We start from the raw sequence: 18,413 nt of genomic DNA on the forward strand, positions 1-18,413 counted from the left end.
TACAGAAAAGATGAGTTTCAAAACAGCTGTTTCTGTTTACCATCAGACTTCAGAAGGCAGAACATTTAAGTGCAGCAAGCATTCAAATACAGTGCAAATGCTTCTCTTACAGCATGTAAGGAATACAGAGCATTTTCAAAGCATTTCCCACACTTATTATACTGCACAACTCCTCTGCAACATATATGGAAGCAAAATACTGGATTCTGCCCTGGTGAACACCAACACTTTGCAAGACGAGCAGCCTTGCAAGTTACTAAACGAGCACAAGGCTGGTAATAAATATAAGAGAATTTCCAAAATAATAAAGAAAAAACACAGCTAAAATCAAAGGTTAGCAGCTGTTACCAGTCTCCTGTCTTAAATCAGTACTTCAGACCATGCTGTCCCATAAATTCTTACTTGAAAGTCTGACCTATCTTATCTGCTAAATAACACTGTTTCAGTGTGGCATTTCCACACAAAACCAGACAGGCTTAAACAAATATTGCTTAGATCTAAGCTTGAAGTGACTTCTTCAAGTCAGACATCCAAAAAGAAGAGGTAACAGGCATAGCATTCAAGTAGTCAAGAAAGGAACTTCTTCCAAATTTCTTCCATGTCATGTTTAGTTATCTTTTATTTATAATTCATATACTCCAGTATATAGACAAGTAGCTCCCTATACCAAAAGTGACATAACCAAAACCTTTTTAAGTTTCTCAACAGCAAGATAATGTGTTTCTATAAGATACCAAATAAGCTATTGCCTTAGAGTGTGACATGAAAAACTAATAATTAAAAAATTTTTAAAAATCAATTTAAATAAAGAAGTAAGAAACTTTAAGTACGTATATCAAATGGGTATCTTCTCTTTTTTAAAAACAAATTTAAAATTGAAGTTCTAGGATTGAAAAGACTTCAACAGCTTTAAACTAGTCCTTGATAATATGAATCTCCAAAGAAATTTGATGGGGTCCTTGTTTTACAAAAGTATCAATTATCTAAAATTCTTATTAAAAAAAACAATTGTGATTTTGATGACTAGTGCATGTTTTACACTATAGGGAGCTACTCAGCTTCTCTATATTTCCCCACAGCTGAAGCACAGCAGGGATGGTATTACAGATTGGTTCCACTTATGCAGAAGGGATAAATTCCTCAAGAACAACACTTTTGTCCTGCACAGTTTAGAATTCAGTTATCTGGGATTTAAACTGCAGTTCAGTAAGCCATATTTACAGCCTCTGCTCTACAGGTGTAAAGGATTTTAATGAATGCTTTTTATAGAGGAGTTATAAACTAAACCGAAATGTATTAGAAAGGCAACACATTAGAAATATACATAATGCCTGTTTAGGGGTCTGAGCAAAGCAAAAAGAAAAAATACAATTTCATTATCGGAGTCTCTATTAGTCTGAAGCACTTTAAAGAAAAAAAAAATTATAAATGTTTTTGCTCTGAATATCTTACTGTGGAACAACTCATTTATCTGGCAGATCTTACAGGAAACTAAAGACGTCTCATAAGCATTTTGGGGAAAAAAGTGTAAATTGTTTTGGCTTTGTTCTTAGCTTTCTTACACTTCACAGTTTATGGCTGAAGCTTTAAAACTGGTGCTAACATTTCACTTTTTCAGTTACTTCCAGAAAAAAAACCAAAACAAAACAACAAAAAAACTCCAACACACCAAACCAAAAAAACCCCACAAAAGCAAACAAAAGAAAAATCACCCAACCATATAACCTACATTCCAGTCATTTACAATCTCTACACAACAATTAAATTCTGTTCATTTAATATCCAGATGAACTCTTAGGAATTTCACATATGCATTGCATGAGTTAAATATTTAATTACTAACCTCTGAAGTCCACACATTAATTTAAAAAAAAAAAGTCTGTCTGCTGAGGTATGTTAATTTTGTTTTTTAAACTTATTTAATTTTTTTAAAGGGTGCCATTTAATAGTTTATTGGCTCCTGTGCAACAAACTCTTCAAAGGATCTCAAAGTTAGGCAAGAATACTCAAACAAGCTTTTACCCTTATGAGTACTTTCACATCCTCATAGAGCAGATGAGATCTCCACCAAAAGATCTCATCACAAGAACCCCCATCAAATGGTATTTAACTAATTTATTTCTAAAGAACAAAAGGAAATAATCACAACAAAACATAAGCCTGTGGTTCCAGGGAAACAAGCTCCTTCGGGCTGTGTCACAGAGGTGCCCAAGCTGCTTTTTTTTTAATGTTTGTGCCTGGACTTTATCAACACTACGGAATACCATAAAGATCCTTCTTTACGGCCAGTTAGCAACTGCTGTTGCATTTTTGAAAGCAGCGATTAAAAGAAAAGTTAGTTACCTGCATTGATAAAGGGGATCCCATCATATGGGACATACTGAGATTTCCACATCAACCGTGTGGCAGGTTTGGCTGGGCTTGGAGATTGGCGCGTCCCCCACACACTTTGTGTTTGCTGCTTGTGTAGCGTTAGAACGCTCTCTAATTCTGTCTCGCTCACACAATAGCCGCGGTACGAGTCCCCAATTTTCTGCATGGAAAGGAGGTGAAATAATAGGATTATTCACCCAGCTAACTGCTGAACATTACACAAGAAAATAGAAGCAGTCAGGGACTCTGGCAGGTGAGGACACAGGCCCAAATTCCTGGCATTTCATGTTTTTTTCCCCACACTAGTATCCTCATAAATAGATTTACCATAGAATCTAACACCAGAGAAATTCCCACTGAGGTCAGGAGTTTGTCAGCCCTCCAAGACCCTAGATACACCAAGAACCCCTGAAAGGATTACAGTTACTGCCAACGCTGATTTCCATAAGACAACTTTGCTCCTGTTGTTTCCCCCAACACACACTTCGGTTGCAGTCACTTCCTATAAAAATTTGTCTTCTCCAACCATTTTCACTCGACTCGCAGAGATTCTCTGAAGCACTAAAAGTTGTCTATGCAACTACATCAACACACACACACACTGAACTGAGCTGGAGCAGAACACACCTGCTTGTACCACCAGTAACTGCCTCACCCACTTAGTGCACTAGGTGTGAATTAAATATCTTACCTAATACCCCTTCCAATATTCAAGCCACCCTTGATTCTCAACACTACACAGAAATACAACATAGCAATTTGCCATGTGCAAACTGATGATAGTTTCAATGAACTCTGATAAGGTCTGGGCAACGCCAGAAAAAAATGCATCTAACCTGACTCAAAGGAAAAAAAAACCCAAAACCAACAACACACACCAAAACCCCCACAAACTTGCTGACTTTGCAACATCCCCTGTGACAGCTTCAGCTACTCAGAGCCATCACAGCTGGTTCAGTGCTGGTCTACCAGGGCCAGCCAGCAAGCAGTGAAAGCACTGTGACAGAGAAGGGCTTTCCGTCTGAACGTTCTGTTCACACGCAGCTCCAGATCAGACTGACCAAGGAGCTGGAAGTAACAGCCAGAGTAGTTTGTCAGCTCAGTATCTGTGGGGCAAACACATGGTGATTGAGTACTAAAGTCTGATGGATCTGTTTTGCCACCTTCAATGATAGAGCAGCCAGATGTTTAAATAATACTGACAACAAAAGCAGCAACAATGTCTCTTCATTATCACACAAATATTTTAGTGACAGCTGCATAAAACCTGCCTCAGTGTCACCTAGGAAAAACAAAATGTCTGTGGTTAGCAAGACCAAAAGACAATGAAGAACAAATGACCACCTCGTGAATGAACTGGGCCAGCACGGTGCTGCTGCTAGCACAAAACCCAAAAGCAGAGGGTTATGAATGCACCAGCTGCATGAGTCATTCCAAGATATCAGTTGCTTACAATTCAGCAGCTCACTGCACTGCAAGCACACTGCTCCAACAGTTAAGAAAGTCTACATCAACTGCACTCATACAGCTGTGGTGAGGAAGAGAAGTTGGCAATTGTTTAGCCAGAAATTATAAATAACATTTCTGTCCAAAACTTGATCTGAAAAATCCAGGAGAAGCAAAGCAGCCTGAGAAGTACCAGAAGTACCTTCTTTACAGAAACCTGGGATGCCCCCTTCACAAGAGGGATTACAGCACCATTCCACACAGTGCATACTGCATGACCAGCATTTTTCTTTCCGTATCTTATACCTGTCACTATAAGTAGTTCATTGACCTTATTCTAGGGAGATAAGACTGATAAAACTGCTGTGCCAGAACAGTAGCAATAACAGTTAAACCACTGACTCCTATTCTGGCTTTACTTCTGCACAAGATAGATAATTTTCTTAAAATTGGTGGGAGGGGAGGAGGAGGAAAGAAAAATCATACAGCACATAGGATCCCTGCTCTCTAGAGTTTCCTAAGTAGGAACACATGGGCAAATGAGACTATCTGCTCCACACAAGTAAATGAACTTAGTTTGTACAGTTGATTAATTAATGCAGTTTTTAATTACACTATTTCAGTATGCCGATACATGCTTGAAATGCATTCTGATCAGACCGCTGAAAACTAAGGAGGTTATAGAAAATAACTATTTATTTTTAAATCCGCTTTTTATTAACAACGTCATTACCGTTAATGTAACAACGTCATTACCCTCCAACCCTTTCACTCCAGCCAAGCTTCAACCCAAAAATGGGAGCAATTCCTTTTCCCCCACCAGCTTCATCTCAGCAAGGGTACATAAAAGCTTACACTAAAGTACACACATCAAGACTGCAGTTTTCCTTGAGCGAACTAACAGCAGCAGGATACTGGAGGCATTACACTGTCTAGGCACAGCAAGTGTGAGCTGAACATTTCAAGGCAGTCAGGGAACCACCACTGAACATGGAGTTCAGTGCTAATTTTGGACAGCTGCAGCTTTGGCTGCTCTGTGTTTGCCTGCAGTACTAACTGCCAAAGGAGTTACTGCCCTTCAGCGTCCAGTTCTGGCCCGTGCCCTGGGATGCACGACTGGCAGCACGTACCCAGGCCGCGCCGTGGCTCCGCCTGCTGCCACCTTTGCAAAAATCACACAGACCTCAGTGGTGTTTAAGTTTGTTTCTATTCTGGCAGGCAACTGAAAGAGTGGAATCGTGACTTGCCATGTTTATCTGCACCTTTACTATATCTCCAAATTCCAACTGGATCCTTCAATCCTGTTCCTAGTACCAAAACATTCTGCAAGACAATCAAATCCCATTGTCTCTAGTCAGTGCCCACAAAAAGGCACATGCATCCCAGCAGTCTCCAGTGAATTTACACCATGCAACTAACTCAGCAAAGCAACTCTGCGGATAACACGCAAAGAGGAAGAGAATTTGGGTTTCTCTTCCTTGGATGGGTCAACTCTGCAGGGAGAAGAGCAACAAAATTTTTTTTTTTTTTTTAAAGGAACAAAGATGATTAATGCATACAGGCAATAGTTCTGCTGAACAGAGGAGGCAGATTTTTATATCCTCAGAACACGTTTAAACAACAATATTTTGATTTTGTGTTCTTTAAAAATAAGAATTTTTCTATAATTGCTGTGAATTTTAAACACAGCAGGTGAAATTTCTCGTAATAGACTCAGATAGACAAAGCAGATCATAATACAAGTCCTGATATGAAATGAAACCAGTACTAAATGAATCAGGTAAGTTACATGTTTATTTAGAGAGGAAAGTATGTGCTTAAAACACAGTAAAGTAAGGGTTATACATCTTACTGGACTTTAACAATTAACTGGCCAATTGAATTACATAATTCTGTAAATGCTATCTCCACCATGGAAGAATTACTGTTACTTATTTTCTGATCTCTTAAGTAGATATAATAGTCAACTGTACCATTTGTATGAAATAGAAGACATAAAAAGAGGAATCGATTAATATATCTAGTTAATTTAGAAATCTTTTTTAAGTTGATACAGAAAGAAAATAAATTTCTAAGTCCCTGCAACTGCAATTTCCAGTTATCAGTGTCCAAGCCAATGGGAAAAACCTCAAATGGTAGGGATAGCTGAAGAGGTGAACTAGCTAGAAAGAGTATGAGTTTTCCTTTAAATAAGTATTGAGAAAGTAAAATAAACAACTACCAGTAAGAGTCTGGTAGCATGAAGAAGGGGTAGGTGATCTCTCAGGAACCCTCCCATACCCCCTCCCTTCATTTTAAGTGATTTATGATGCATTCTAGTTGTTGATATCATCCCAGTAATCGGGAAAGTTCTGCAGACATCTAACAATATGCAAATAAAAGGAGCTCAGTTTAGGTCAAACACCATCACAGGAAATAAAACAAAAACAAGCACAGTAAACATGTGGTACAAAAAAAGAAAAAAAAAAAAACAACCAACAAACCAAAAAAAAACCCAAACAAAAAAATCTGTGAGACTATCTAAAATACAAATCCTTAGTAAAACATTGACATTAAAGTACTCATTAAGGTTCCAGACTTGACCCTGGCGAGTCACATGGATTTTGATTTCTACGTGACGACACAAACTAGTATGAACAGTTGCAGACTCAGGCCATAAGAAAGCAATTTTATTCCTTAATTAATGGATCACTAAGGGCAACAAAAACCAATTTGCACAGCAGAAGACAGCAGACCTTGCACTGTAGTTCAAGAGTGAACTTTAACACAGCACACAATGGCTTATTCCAATGCTGCATGGCATCAAGATTTCAGAAGCACATTTCTTCCTTCAGGAGCTGCTGCTGACAGCCAGCTATTCTAGCACTCCCCAAAAAGGAAGAGATTCCATAGAATTTTGTCTTTAAATGTGCTAGCAGTACCAGCTAGTACCAATAATATTTCATAATACCAGGAAGCTTGAGCACAACTTATACAACTATGAATAAGATCAGTATCTTAGATCTAGATGATACAACATGAAGTCAGAATTCTTTGCAGCCCACCTCACAGTTCCTGAGACGGCGTGCCCATGCAGGTGTATTTGGTGGCAATGGCTGGAGAGGGATGGGAAAGGGATCTTCCACTACCCTGAAAAATAAAAAAACATAGAAGTCTATACAGACATCCAAGAAAGCAACAATTTAGTCTAAACTACAGGTAACATACCAGATCAGTGCATTATGTATATATTCTATTTAATGGTTAAAATAATTCACAGTAAATATAACTATTTAAAATCCCCACTGTTTTCTACATTCAGGAAGACCTCTAAGCATTCAGTATTCTCAGTATTGTTGCTTGACAGCAATAGACAAAACATGGTGAAACAGACCAGTTGTCCTGATAATTTTCTTATGCATATTGATGGTAAAATGCTAAAGATTAAAACCAACACCAAACACTTGTTAAATGCTGCACATTTTAGTATATTTAAAATTACTAAAAAACAGCTGCAATATTTTAAGTATCTAGCTTCTCCATTCCCTAAATCCTGGGGCAGAAACAACTTTTACTGAACATTTTTTATTCCAAAACTCAAGTGCATCACCTCCTGTCCACACAAATACATCTCCTTTCCAGAATTATTTTTCAAACATGTACACACTGTGTTCACAAAATCCATTCACAAACTGTTTCTCTTAATTTTAAATGTTTCTTGAATATAAATAATTTGTGCTGCAGTGAGATTACTCTAATCTCTTTCACATCTTGATTTCAAAAGAGCACAAACCAATGCAAAGCCAGTCTGCAATCCGCAGAGCAAACATTGTCTTGTTTTGGGTTTTTTTTGTTGTTGGTTTTTTTTTTTTTTTTTACTTTATCTTTTGTTGTTTTAGTTGGTTGGTTTGGTTTTTGTAGTGTTTTGTTTTTTTTTTTTTTTTTTTATATAAACAAAGAAGAATTCCAGAATATTCAGGAATTAAAATAGTAGGCAACATCTAGCATTGGGACAGAATCAGGTAGATATCAAGAGGAGAAAAACCTAACAGCTATTTTAACTTCAGAAACTTGGTAACCAATCTGCTTGTCTATGTGTTCCACCAAAAGAACACTGCTAGCAGCTGCTTTCTCATATTGTATGAAAGGAAGCTGAAGAAGCTACCCAGAGAAGAAAGACTGGAGTCTTCCTGTTAACACCAACTACTGAAATCTCTATCTAAAAAACTTATCTCTACAATCAACTCTTCTTGAGGGAGGATGGTTCATATAGGTTTTAATATACTCATACAAGAAACTTTGCTCCCTCAAACTTCTACTTTCCCTGCAGTTCCTTCACAGGATCACTTTCAACTCTTGCTTGGCAGTATCACCATCTATTTGGAGTAAGTTCAGTAATTTGCACTGTGTTACTCCTACTGCTCTGGTGAGAATATATCCAGCTATCTCCAGAATACAGGTACTTTAATTGCTTTTTCCACTGCTCTGGCACATACAAAAGCTGCCAGCAAACACAATTAGCTACACATAATTCACTAATATTAAGGTTTCATAATCTCCATTCTATAGTAATTTTCTGATAACCGTTGTAAAAATAAACTGCAAGAAAAAAAAAGGAAATACTAACAGTGGATCAAAGTGATTGTCCATCCTTTTAACCCCTGACCTACCTGGTGATTGGTTTTTTTGATACAGTGAGAGATGCCTGTGGATGCAGAATGTAACTGCTTGCACTGTCTGCTATAGCAGCCACCGCCACGGTCTGCAAGTTCCCATCACCACACTTCTCTTCTGAAACATCTTTGTAAAAATAAAACAGCCTCCTGATTAATAACTGAATTCAGAATGGGGAAATTACAAGCGATGATTAAACACTGTGTGTTAAAAAACCAAGCATTTTGACATATAAGATTTCTAGATGATAAAGTAGTTTAATAGTTGTGAATCAATACTCAAACTCTAGGCACGCATATGAAGACACACTTGATAAGGCTGTTTGTACTCAAGGACTTTGGTAATCATGCTACTGCTAATGAATCCTTCCACAACAAAGCAAATAAGCAGAACCACTTGTCCATTACTCTGCTTTACATTTCCACAGATCCATATAGGATTGTACAACTAATTTTTTCAGCTGCAAATCACACACTGGTTCCTTATAAAATAAAATGAGATTATAATACTGCTTTGTACTTAGAAAAGAACACCTAAACAAGAGAAAAACAGGCCTCTTGTAGTTGAATCTGGCGTTAGAACACGTTTTAGCCATTCTTGAGAACAGGGAACAATCATCCATAAGTCAAAAAAATACTATTAGATTGAAGCCTGTGTGTACAGTTAAACAGAAACATAATGGAAAAGCAGACATTTGATACTTCAGTCTCAACTTAAAGAAAAGGGAGCTCTCTCTAGATGCAGATTTTTCCCCTTCAGTTATGAAAGCTTCTTTCCCCCACAGTGACAAGCTACTGACTCAGTACAGAAATCACTCCACTAGAAAGCTTGTGCCAGAAGTAGAGTAACACCACTCTGGCTTAAAGTTTGGAGCACTGGTTCCTTCCATGCAGTCGTGCCCTTAAGATACTACAGTCTACTCTGAAGCCTGTGCCATTTCATGCATTACCACCACGTGCAGTCAAGTGAAACTCAAGGGCTGACAGTCCATTCCCCTTCCCCTTTAATCTCCATAGTAAACCACTGACAAGTCTTCCTAACCGTCTTTGGAAGATCAAGTAACTACAAAGTCTTTTTACACAGTAAGTCTCTAGAAAAAAAAAAAAACAAACAAACCACAAACACCTAAAAACCCACAAAAAAGCTGTAGCACTGTTGTAGAACATGTATTCAAATACTGTGAAAACGAGCTATTTGCAAACAGGGAGCCCCATGCAGGATGAAAAATGGGAATACAAAAATACTATCCAGTATTGCAACTTATTGCCTAAAAAAAGTAGCAGCAATTTTTTAGTAACTAAAGGCTCATGGTCATCTTAAAGTCACCTAAGACTACACTGTAACCAAAGAATGATTTTTACCCCTGCAAGAGCAGATGGAGAGGGAGGGAAGGATGAGTACTAGGGTAACAGCAAGCCTTTCAATGCAAGGTTGTGAAATCATACTCTAACTGTAAGTGAAAAGGGCTGGATTGTGACTTAAACACCAACTCTTTTTTTTTTCTATTCAGCCAGCACCAGGTCTCTAGTCTTACCTCCGAGTTCTCATTCCACAGAAGCGCTTAACTAGCGCTCAGATTTTGAGATTTTGTTCAGATTTTGAGAATTTTATCCAGAAAATGCAAAAAACAGTTTAAAAAAAACCTCGGAGAGTTTAACAAAATGTGGCAACCTCGTTCTCAGTCTTATTCTGTGAATGCAAACTAGTACACAGCATTTTGCCACGCTGCAAGGCTTGCAGATAAATAATCAATGCTTTCAGATATTAGTATGTCCCTTTTCTAGAGAAAAGCTTAGAATTTGTGCTTCTAGCTATGCATCTCACCACATACTTAAAATGTGACAATTAACAAACTGAGGGGAAAAAAAACTTAGCAATGAAGTGAAAGTCACATCTCATTTTCTTCACTGGGAACTGAATTTCTGCCTAGGTATGTCATTCCCGGCTTCACAAAAGATGCATCATTACCAGTGATCTCTGGAACAGACCAGAACATTAATTCTTCTATATGTATTACATGAATTAACTACTACTTTGAAACTGAAGTAAACAGACAGTGAAAATTTTAAGTTGATAGGTACAGCTGTCTGACTTGGCACACACATTCTTATTCACAGTAAATATGGTGAGAAGCAGCTTTGTGCTCAGTATCTCACTCTATCCATCACGTATCTAAAGTCAGCACAGTAGCTCTTATTTCACAAGGCTTTTGCCCAACAGAAAACATGGTGTGTGGGGTGCCAGATTCATGATCATAAAGCAGATTCAGTAAGTATGTATTTTTGTCTTAAAACTGACTGAGGAAAGAAAACACATACAAACAAGGTGCTTAAAAAGAGATCGTGCACGATACGCGTAGTCACAGGAACACATATCCTCAAGACTCACAGGCTGAACTCACCTTGCGTGCTGGCCACATCCAGAAGTTGACCTTGAGGAATAATCACTTGGGCCATTCCTGGCTGGGCAGAAGGAATGACATGCAGCACCTGCCCATTTTCAGACTGGCTGGCAACAATCATCTGTAATGCAACCACACAAAAGCATGAACGGCACTAATTTGTATGGTGATCATCATGCAGCAGGACTGGGCTTGCTTATTACCAAAACAGGAAATATTTTGGTTGGAATTAGGGCCTGTAAATTAACTTGATTTCACATAATAAGGGAACTGCCTATATACTGTCAATTTCTTAAAATTACTTTCCCCTTTTAAAATAGCCCTTTAATTGAAGGAAGAGAGGAAAAAAAAAACAACAAACCACCTTATGGGATTCTACAATCAATTACACATTTACTTGAAACTTACAACACTTACTAAAGCTGTCAAAAACCTGAAAGCTATTCATAGTTGGATTCACTGAAACCCCATTCATGGACTAGCAGAATTAATAACAACAAAAAAATTTTTACTTTTACTCCTAAGAAACTGACCTCTATGGGCAGTTTTTTATGCAAAAGCAGACAGAAGAAAAGCTCCAAGACTTTAAAAAAAAAAAAAGAAATTAAATCTCCTAGAATTCTGGAACACTCAAACAACTCCTTATGGTAAATTTTCCCATCATTACCAAGGAATTGTTCCTAACAACATTATAAAACCCAGAATAACATAAAATATTATCTTGTTTCTGATTTATTACACTTTAAATGGGTGAAGTGTCTTTAGTGCCAACCAAACCCTCTGGGTGAGTTACCTTTTTATAAAATAAGTGTTAAGAATTACCGAGCAATGTTTTAAACAAATTAATTGAGGGTCTGGGGGGGAGAGACATAATGGGTTAGCTTATTGCTGACGTTCTAATCCCTCCTCAAAAAAACCAGAGACACGCTTATCCAGAGAACACAGAGAAAGCAGCAGTGGTAGAAGTACGAGTTCTCATCACACAGTAACATCCAGTCTTGATAATGATAAAAGACGTAAGTTTAATAGAATTAGTCAAGGCTGGAGACAGGATTTGCCTACCCGCGGAAGGGCAGCTGGAGCACGAACTGAATCACCGAGAGGTTTCACCTTGTTGCTAAAGTCTGAACCAGCTGCTGCTACATCAACGCAGCGCCATGTAAAAGAGCCCCCTCCTCTGTGAATCCAGGGCCCGCCCCGTTTCACCCTTACTCACCATGGGCGCGCTGGGCCCTGCCAGGGGCTGCAGCTCGCAGAGGGGCTGCCCAGTTTGCTGAGCCGGGCGGAACTCCTCCGCGGAGGGGGGCTGCGGCTGGGGAGCCCGCGCGGGAGCAGCCGATGAGGGAGAACTGCCCGAGATGCCTACTGCGGTGGGCAACCCCGTGGGAGAGTCCCTCTGTCCAAACAATGCGTCCCGGGGATCCATGCAGGTTAGATGCTTTCACGGAGGAAAAACAGCAAAACGCACTTTAATCTTGAGTAGCGATTTCTATTTAAACAAACAAATGAACAAAACAACAACAACAAAGAACACTCGAAACCAGTGTATTGTATTGTATACTCAGAGGGAGTTCTTGTCCTTCTGATCAAGAGACTAGTGAACACTACCAGTTCTATCTTGGTTTTCCATTTCCATGCTGAAAATGTATTCGTATTTCTGCTTCCTAGAACAAACTCTCTCTACTAAGGGGACAGAAAATCCCTTGCACCCAGAATCTGTTCCCCAAAACCACTCATCAGTTTAAAACATCTCAAGTCTACCCAGAAACTGAGAGAACTTACACCAAAAAAACCCACCTGTAAAATATCCACCAACTTGATCTGACTTCAAAAGAAATCCTAGATACTATTCTACTTGGCCTTTAGATACATGCATCTAGCTACGAAGACAAAAATCTCTGTACATTTTCTTAATTCTTTACCACAGAAGAAACACAAGCAACACAAACCCACCAACTCAAGTCCCAGAATTACACAGTGCAAGACCAAGAATCGGATTTTGCAAGTCTCAAAACATAGGTACTCAGAGCTCATTCCCATCAAGCCTGCATAATCAAGTTCTTACAGCAGATCCCATTTTCATTGAATTTAAATGTTTAAACATAAATATCCATCCATTGAAACTCTGACAACACAAATATTAAACACATAAAAATAATCGAAAGTAGGCAGCTCTTGTGTGAGATATGTCAGACTGTGATTTGGCCAATGCAAGTAGTGAAATTTGTTTTATCTCTTGCAGCAATCACACAACTCTACAAAATTTTGTAGCAAAAATGTCAATCTACAAATCCAAATAGTGGGGAAAAGTGTTTCTAAATTTTATATTAAAGACAGACCTAGGCCAAATAACCTTCTCAAAAATTATGCAGGTATAAATCTTCTGTGCTGAAACTGTCTATTGTAAACTACACTAGAAAAACAGAAACAAATGAATGGCAGTAGTTATGTTAAAGATAATGTGTAAAGAACATAAGCACACTACTTGATTTAGTAGCATGATATTTTGTTAGCTGAATGATATTTTATGTTAGCTGAAGTAATTTGCAAAAGAACATTTATACACAGAAATCTCTCTGACTAGGAATATCTGGCAATATTTGATAATAAATACATTAAAGTCTTCCCTTCCCCAATACCTACACAGATGAAATACCTACACTGATGAAATATCATACTGTAAATTCATCAGAGAGGATGTACAGAAAACATCTACAAAAACAGGACATTCATACTTCACCTGAAAGACCTGATCATTTGTCTCCGACTCTCCTGTACTATTAGAGTTGCCTATGAACAAATTATTAGATCCTTCCATAGCAATGGCATGGTCAGCTCCATCTTCTTCCATTGCCAAATGATCTGAAAAATTTACAAAAGTTTATTTCAGCCTTCCACACTTTAGCCTCAACCAAGACATTGTTGCAGTAGTTTTTTTTTTTGGTTTTACAAATTTATTCTTAGAATTTCTAATGGCATTGCAAGCTAACAGCAAAGCACTCAAGAAATCCTTGCCTCTTTATCACTTGTATAAAACAATTTGCTTGACTTGTCATTGTACACAAAGATATAAAACACACATACACGCTCTCATTATTTTCATCTAAATATGTCCACAAGCACTAATATGTCCACCAACCATACACATCTAGAGAACACTTGATATTTAAAGATATGCCGGCACTGCTCTACAAAAATATTACTCATCTGCTTCCATAATCAACAGACAGGATTTGTGTTACCCAACTCTGTCATGCAGCCATCTTGGAAGTAAATTACATTTGTTTCAAAGGGTTATAAAACAACATACAAATGAAATTACTATTGGTAGTTTACAGCAGTAAGCTTTGGGCAGGAAAAATTCCAGATATCCAAAACAAAATTTGGAATGAATCATTTGTTGAAAGAGAAAAAGACAGAGCTCCCAGCACTTCAGAGATTTATCTCCTATCCCAAAGGAAACTATTCCAGTGAACTCAGCTGCCCGCTATAAACCCTCAAGCAAACAGATAATATTCAACAGTGAATTGCCACATCCACAGGATAAAGCTTTCACCCAGACAGTACGCCCTTTAAAGCGGTAACCAACCCCAACTATTCGTAAGCAATGACAAAATGACAAATTAACCTGGCGCCTACATTACTACAGTATCTCTATATACTTAGACTACACACATAATATGTCAAACTAAATAGAAGAAAACTTAATTCCTGCAGTTTGGGGTGAGGGAAGGGGAAAGGTGCTCAGCGTTTCCCCCTTCATTATTTATTTTAAAGACAGACAGTGTTATATCAGCAGAAGACTCCTACCACCTTTATCTTCTTCACCCCACCACACAGTAAATTCCTTGAGAAGGACCTTCTTGGCTCTGGTATTTCAACCATTTACAGGTTTAGTATGGAGAACGTAAAAGGCTAGAGAATCACTTAGAAAGAACTGTACAACCCTGAAAGCAAATTTATTTTACTTTGCAAAGATATAAAGGACCACAGGCAAAGTGAATCCACATCTCCTCAGCTTTTGAAGTTGAATAAAGCATCCTGCTGATACAAACAACATTGTGAAGTTAAGCTGGTCATATGCTCAATATACTAAATACTTCCATCTAAAGCAGATTTATTTTTCCATTCAATTTTCAAGTGATGACACTCCAAACTGAATTCCAAATGAAGTTACATCACATTTACCAAATATTTTGCAGATTTGGATCCGAGAACAACTATGAGATGTTTCAGTTAGAACATCTGAAGCATGTTAGCAGCAAACAAAAAAAAGACAGAAGACAAGATGTCATCATTACTAAACCATTTCCCCTCAGTTAAAAGATGGAAAGAAGATATGTCAGTTTTGCCAAGCAGCACATTTAATACTGCAAGATAAACTAAGTAAGTTTGTTCCAGGGATATCAGTGGCACCTACCCTGAGTGTGCTGGAACTTGATTACAGAACACAAGGACGGCTGTATCTGGATGGACCAACAGCCCAAGTAGCCCAATATCCTGTATCTAACACTGGTTAATAATAAAGCTCGGGGGAAAAAATGACAGCAGGAGGGTAAATACACAGTGATATTTATCCAGCTTCCTCTTATAAGCAACCCAGAAATATCTGAAGTTTTATCTTTGTGTTTAAAAATTGCCCTTGGTACATTTTTGCCCTGTGACTTTTTCTAATCACTCTTCTAACCCAGGTAAACCACTGGCACGCGAATCACCCCAGACAATGAACTTCCTGGTTTAACCATGCAAGTTTCATTAACTTCAGTGCTGTGCAAACCCAAACAAAAAACATTTTTTCGTCCTAAAGAAATATACTTTTGCAGATACTTACTAGTACATACATAGTTAATAAATTTTATAATTGTATAAATATTACTAACAAATTCCCCAAACAAGACCGTTAAATTCTGTATATGTGTATATATATGGTATTTTGTCATGAATGGGTAAACAACATACAAGTATCTCTTCTTTTCATAAATACTTTACGTAAGTGCCATAGAAACTTCCAGTGTAACACCATTGTATCCCACATTTACCAGTCGGTTGAAGGAGAAATGTGGGAGTTTAACGTTAGTGTAAAACGGTATCAACAGCTGTATCCTCAGTGCACATATCAAACAGGCAGCTCGCTCTGCCTCAGCCTTAGCTCAGCTCCACCCAAACTACTGTACAGGCTGCTCTCTGTGAAGTCCACCACTCCAGGGCTGTTTCCAACTCAAGAGTTAGCATATTTTAATGCTGTAGGACTGCTACCTTCACTCTGCCTCTATTTGGGAAGCACCCTGCTCAAAATAAAGGGAAATCTATGGCCATTGTTATCCTTGGTTCAACTCTACAAAGAGAGAGCAAGCAGCCACAGAAACTGCTAGCACGGGCAAACATGAAAACCATCGTAAGCATTTTACACAGAGTCTTACAGACAGGATCTTCAAGAGAGCAAACACTATGCACTGCAACCTAGCCTACACATTGCCATCTGTGCTTCAATTCCAAACACAAACGCGCCGATAGTTCAAGATCATTTACCAAAGCACAACAAGCAGTCAGATCTTGATTTATTTAGCCATCAAGTCCCACAATAATACAGCTATCAAAGCCTGGGGCATCTCTTGCATGTGCTAGGTTCTCACTGACTGTCATCCACAGACACAACTTGGGCACCATCAGGAACTCTCAACAGGAACAGGCTTTCAATGCCCATTCTGAGGTGAACTTTTCTCATAACAGCTGGAATCTCCTCTCTAATCCAGAAGCCCACATACTGTTTCTTATGATATAAGCTTTTAAAGACACTAAGAGTAAAGTCAAACTAGTATTACTTCAAAATCCTATTACTGACCAGTCACACCTCCGCCCTGCCTTAAGGCAGGGTATTAGGTTTCTGTATTTTCTGGCCTCAGGCTATTTTATGGTAATAACTATACCTACCAACTACAAGCAGTGGTCCCTAAAAACACAGCAGTTCTAGACTAACATAATTTTAGTCATAAGAAAAAAACTAAACTGTAAAAAAACCAAGTAAGTCCAGTGTGATAATAAGTACATTCTACCTAGGAGTACTCTGTCAGGGCAGGAGGGATGGAATTCCCTCACATTTTTCAAGCCTCAAGTTTACAATGCATACCCAGTTGGAAAAAAAAAAAAAAAAAAAGAAAAAAAAAAAAAAAAAAGAAAAATCAAAGCTTGACTGCATAAATTCATGTTTTTATCATTTTTTACAGCAGTATCCCCCATTCTGGTTTTAATTTATACTTCATTACAGGAAATACATGCAGTCAAATGCCCTGCCAACAATATTTTTAGTGTTTTCCATTAAAAGTTTCAGAGGCTCTATAAAAAAAATTAAGATAATTGCACAGCTTACAACAATTAAACACTCTCCTCTCTGAAAAAGCTTCCTCTGATGACATTTCTCTACCACTGTTATAAAGAGCATGAATTACGGTAAAACATAACAGGGATGAAATTAGGGCAGAGTGATACAATTACAGTTAGCTTTATATTAACTTGTACCATGTTTGAGATTTAGTTTCTCTCTGCCATGGAAAAGCAGGCAGATACTGTGAAGAACGCATAGAAGATCTGGGAACTCCTATTTACAAGGTTTCTCAAGTAAGTCACTTTTGTGTAGCTAGCACAAGTATCTGGAAAATGCTTCTGTGTCCATTACACTGACAAGCAGTGTTAGATTTGTTAAGTACACTTAAGAAATAGACGAGATTTCACTGTCTCACAAAACATCAAGACTCAACGCCTGACAGCTACAACAAGTTACCCCAACCTGAGTCACCGCAGAGGGAAAGCTCAGCTGTTCCCTGAAAGAGCACAAGCAACTAACTGTCAAAAAGGCTGGGAAAAAAAATATACATCAACCAAGCACACAGCAGGGACTCACACAAGCACCCTTCACCTCAAAAAAAAACAAATTAACTTACGGCTTCTTTGAAAGTCCGCTGCATGTTGGGAAGTTTACTGACGGTGTGTCGCTTCACATGCAAAGAAACACAAGCCGGGTTACACCGAGAGGACACCAGCAGCAGCCAAGAGTCAGTCCCACACGTCAGCTCCGGCAACGCCGCAGCCCCCCACGGGGAACAGCCCACCGCCACGGCGGGAAAGCCGGTACCCGGCCGGGGGTGCAGCGGGGCGGCCCTCGGGGGGTGTGGGGGGCGGCGCAGGGGCCCGCGAGCGCCTCACGGAGAATGCCCTCTGCCCTTAGGGGAGCGGGGCTCACCTCATCCCCCCGCCCCTCATCCCATCACGCCGCTCCGTACCACAGCCCTGGGGCAGGTCCCGCCCGCCGGCAGCTCCCCAGGGAGCGGCGGCGCTGCCCGAAGGAGCCCGCTCAGCCCCGGCCCGCCTCCCGCGGGCGCCGCCATGCAGGCCGCCCCTCGGCGCACGCGCGCCCGCCGGGAGGGAAGGGGCGCGCGGAGAGCGCCGGGAAGGTGGCGGCGCGGGGCCTCTCGGGAGTCGGGGCGCGCACGGCATGCTGGGGGTTGTAGTCTCCACGCCGCCGGCCGCGGAGCGTAGCGGGCTC

The 18,413-nt window shown here is 39.3% G+C and overlaps 1 protein-coding gene across 15 annotated transcripts in view; it reads right to left on the bottom strand.

The window, feature by feature from the left end:
- Window positions 1-18,271, bottom strand: part of CARF (calcium responsive transcription factor) — a 40,843-nt gene extending 22,572 nt beyond the window's left edge. For 13 of the 15 annotated variants that reach the window (XM_042783962.1, XM_042783963.1, XM_042783961.1 and 10 more), the window contains exons 1-8: window positions 18,151-18,271; window positions 17,812-17,862; window positions 13,614-13,735; window positions 12,090-12,311; window positions 10,874-10,994; window positions 8,469-8,598; window positions 6,864-6,948; window positions 2,344-2,533 (exon numbers count right to left, since the gene is read on the bottom strand). In XM_042783962.1, the coding sequence (XP_042639896.1) occupies window positions 2,344-2,533; window positions 6,864-6,948; window positions 8,469-8,598; window positions 10,874-10,994; window positions 12,090-12,311; window positions 13,614-13,724 (859 nt within the window). In that variant the 5' untranslated portion in view covers window positions 13,725-13,735; window positions 17,812-17,862; window positions 18,151-18,271. Of the gene's footprint in view, window positions 1-2,343; window positions 2,534-6,863; window positions 6,952-8,468; window positions 8,599-10,873; window positions 10,995-12,089; window positions 12,312-13,613; window positions 13,736-17,811; window positions 17,863-18,110 lie in introns of those variants that run through there. The other 2 variants (XM_042783955.1, XM_042783967.1) reach the window with 2 other exon arrangements.
- Window positions 18,272-18,413: the final 142 nt, after the last annotated feature.

This window comes from Tyto alba, unplaced genomic scaffold (assembly GCF_018691265.1).
Source record: "Tyto alba isolate M040663 unplaced genomic scaffold, T.alba_DEE_v4.0 Super-Scaffold_7, whole genome shotgun sequence".
NCBI lineage: Eukaryota > Metazoa > Chordata > Aves > Strigiformes > Tytonidae > Tyto > Tyto alba.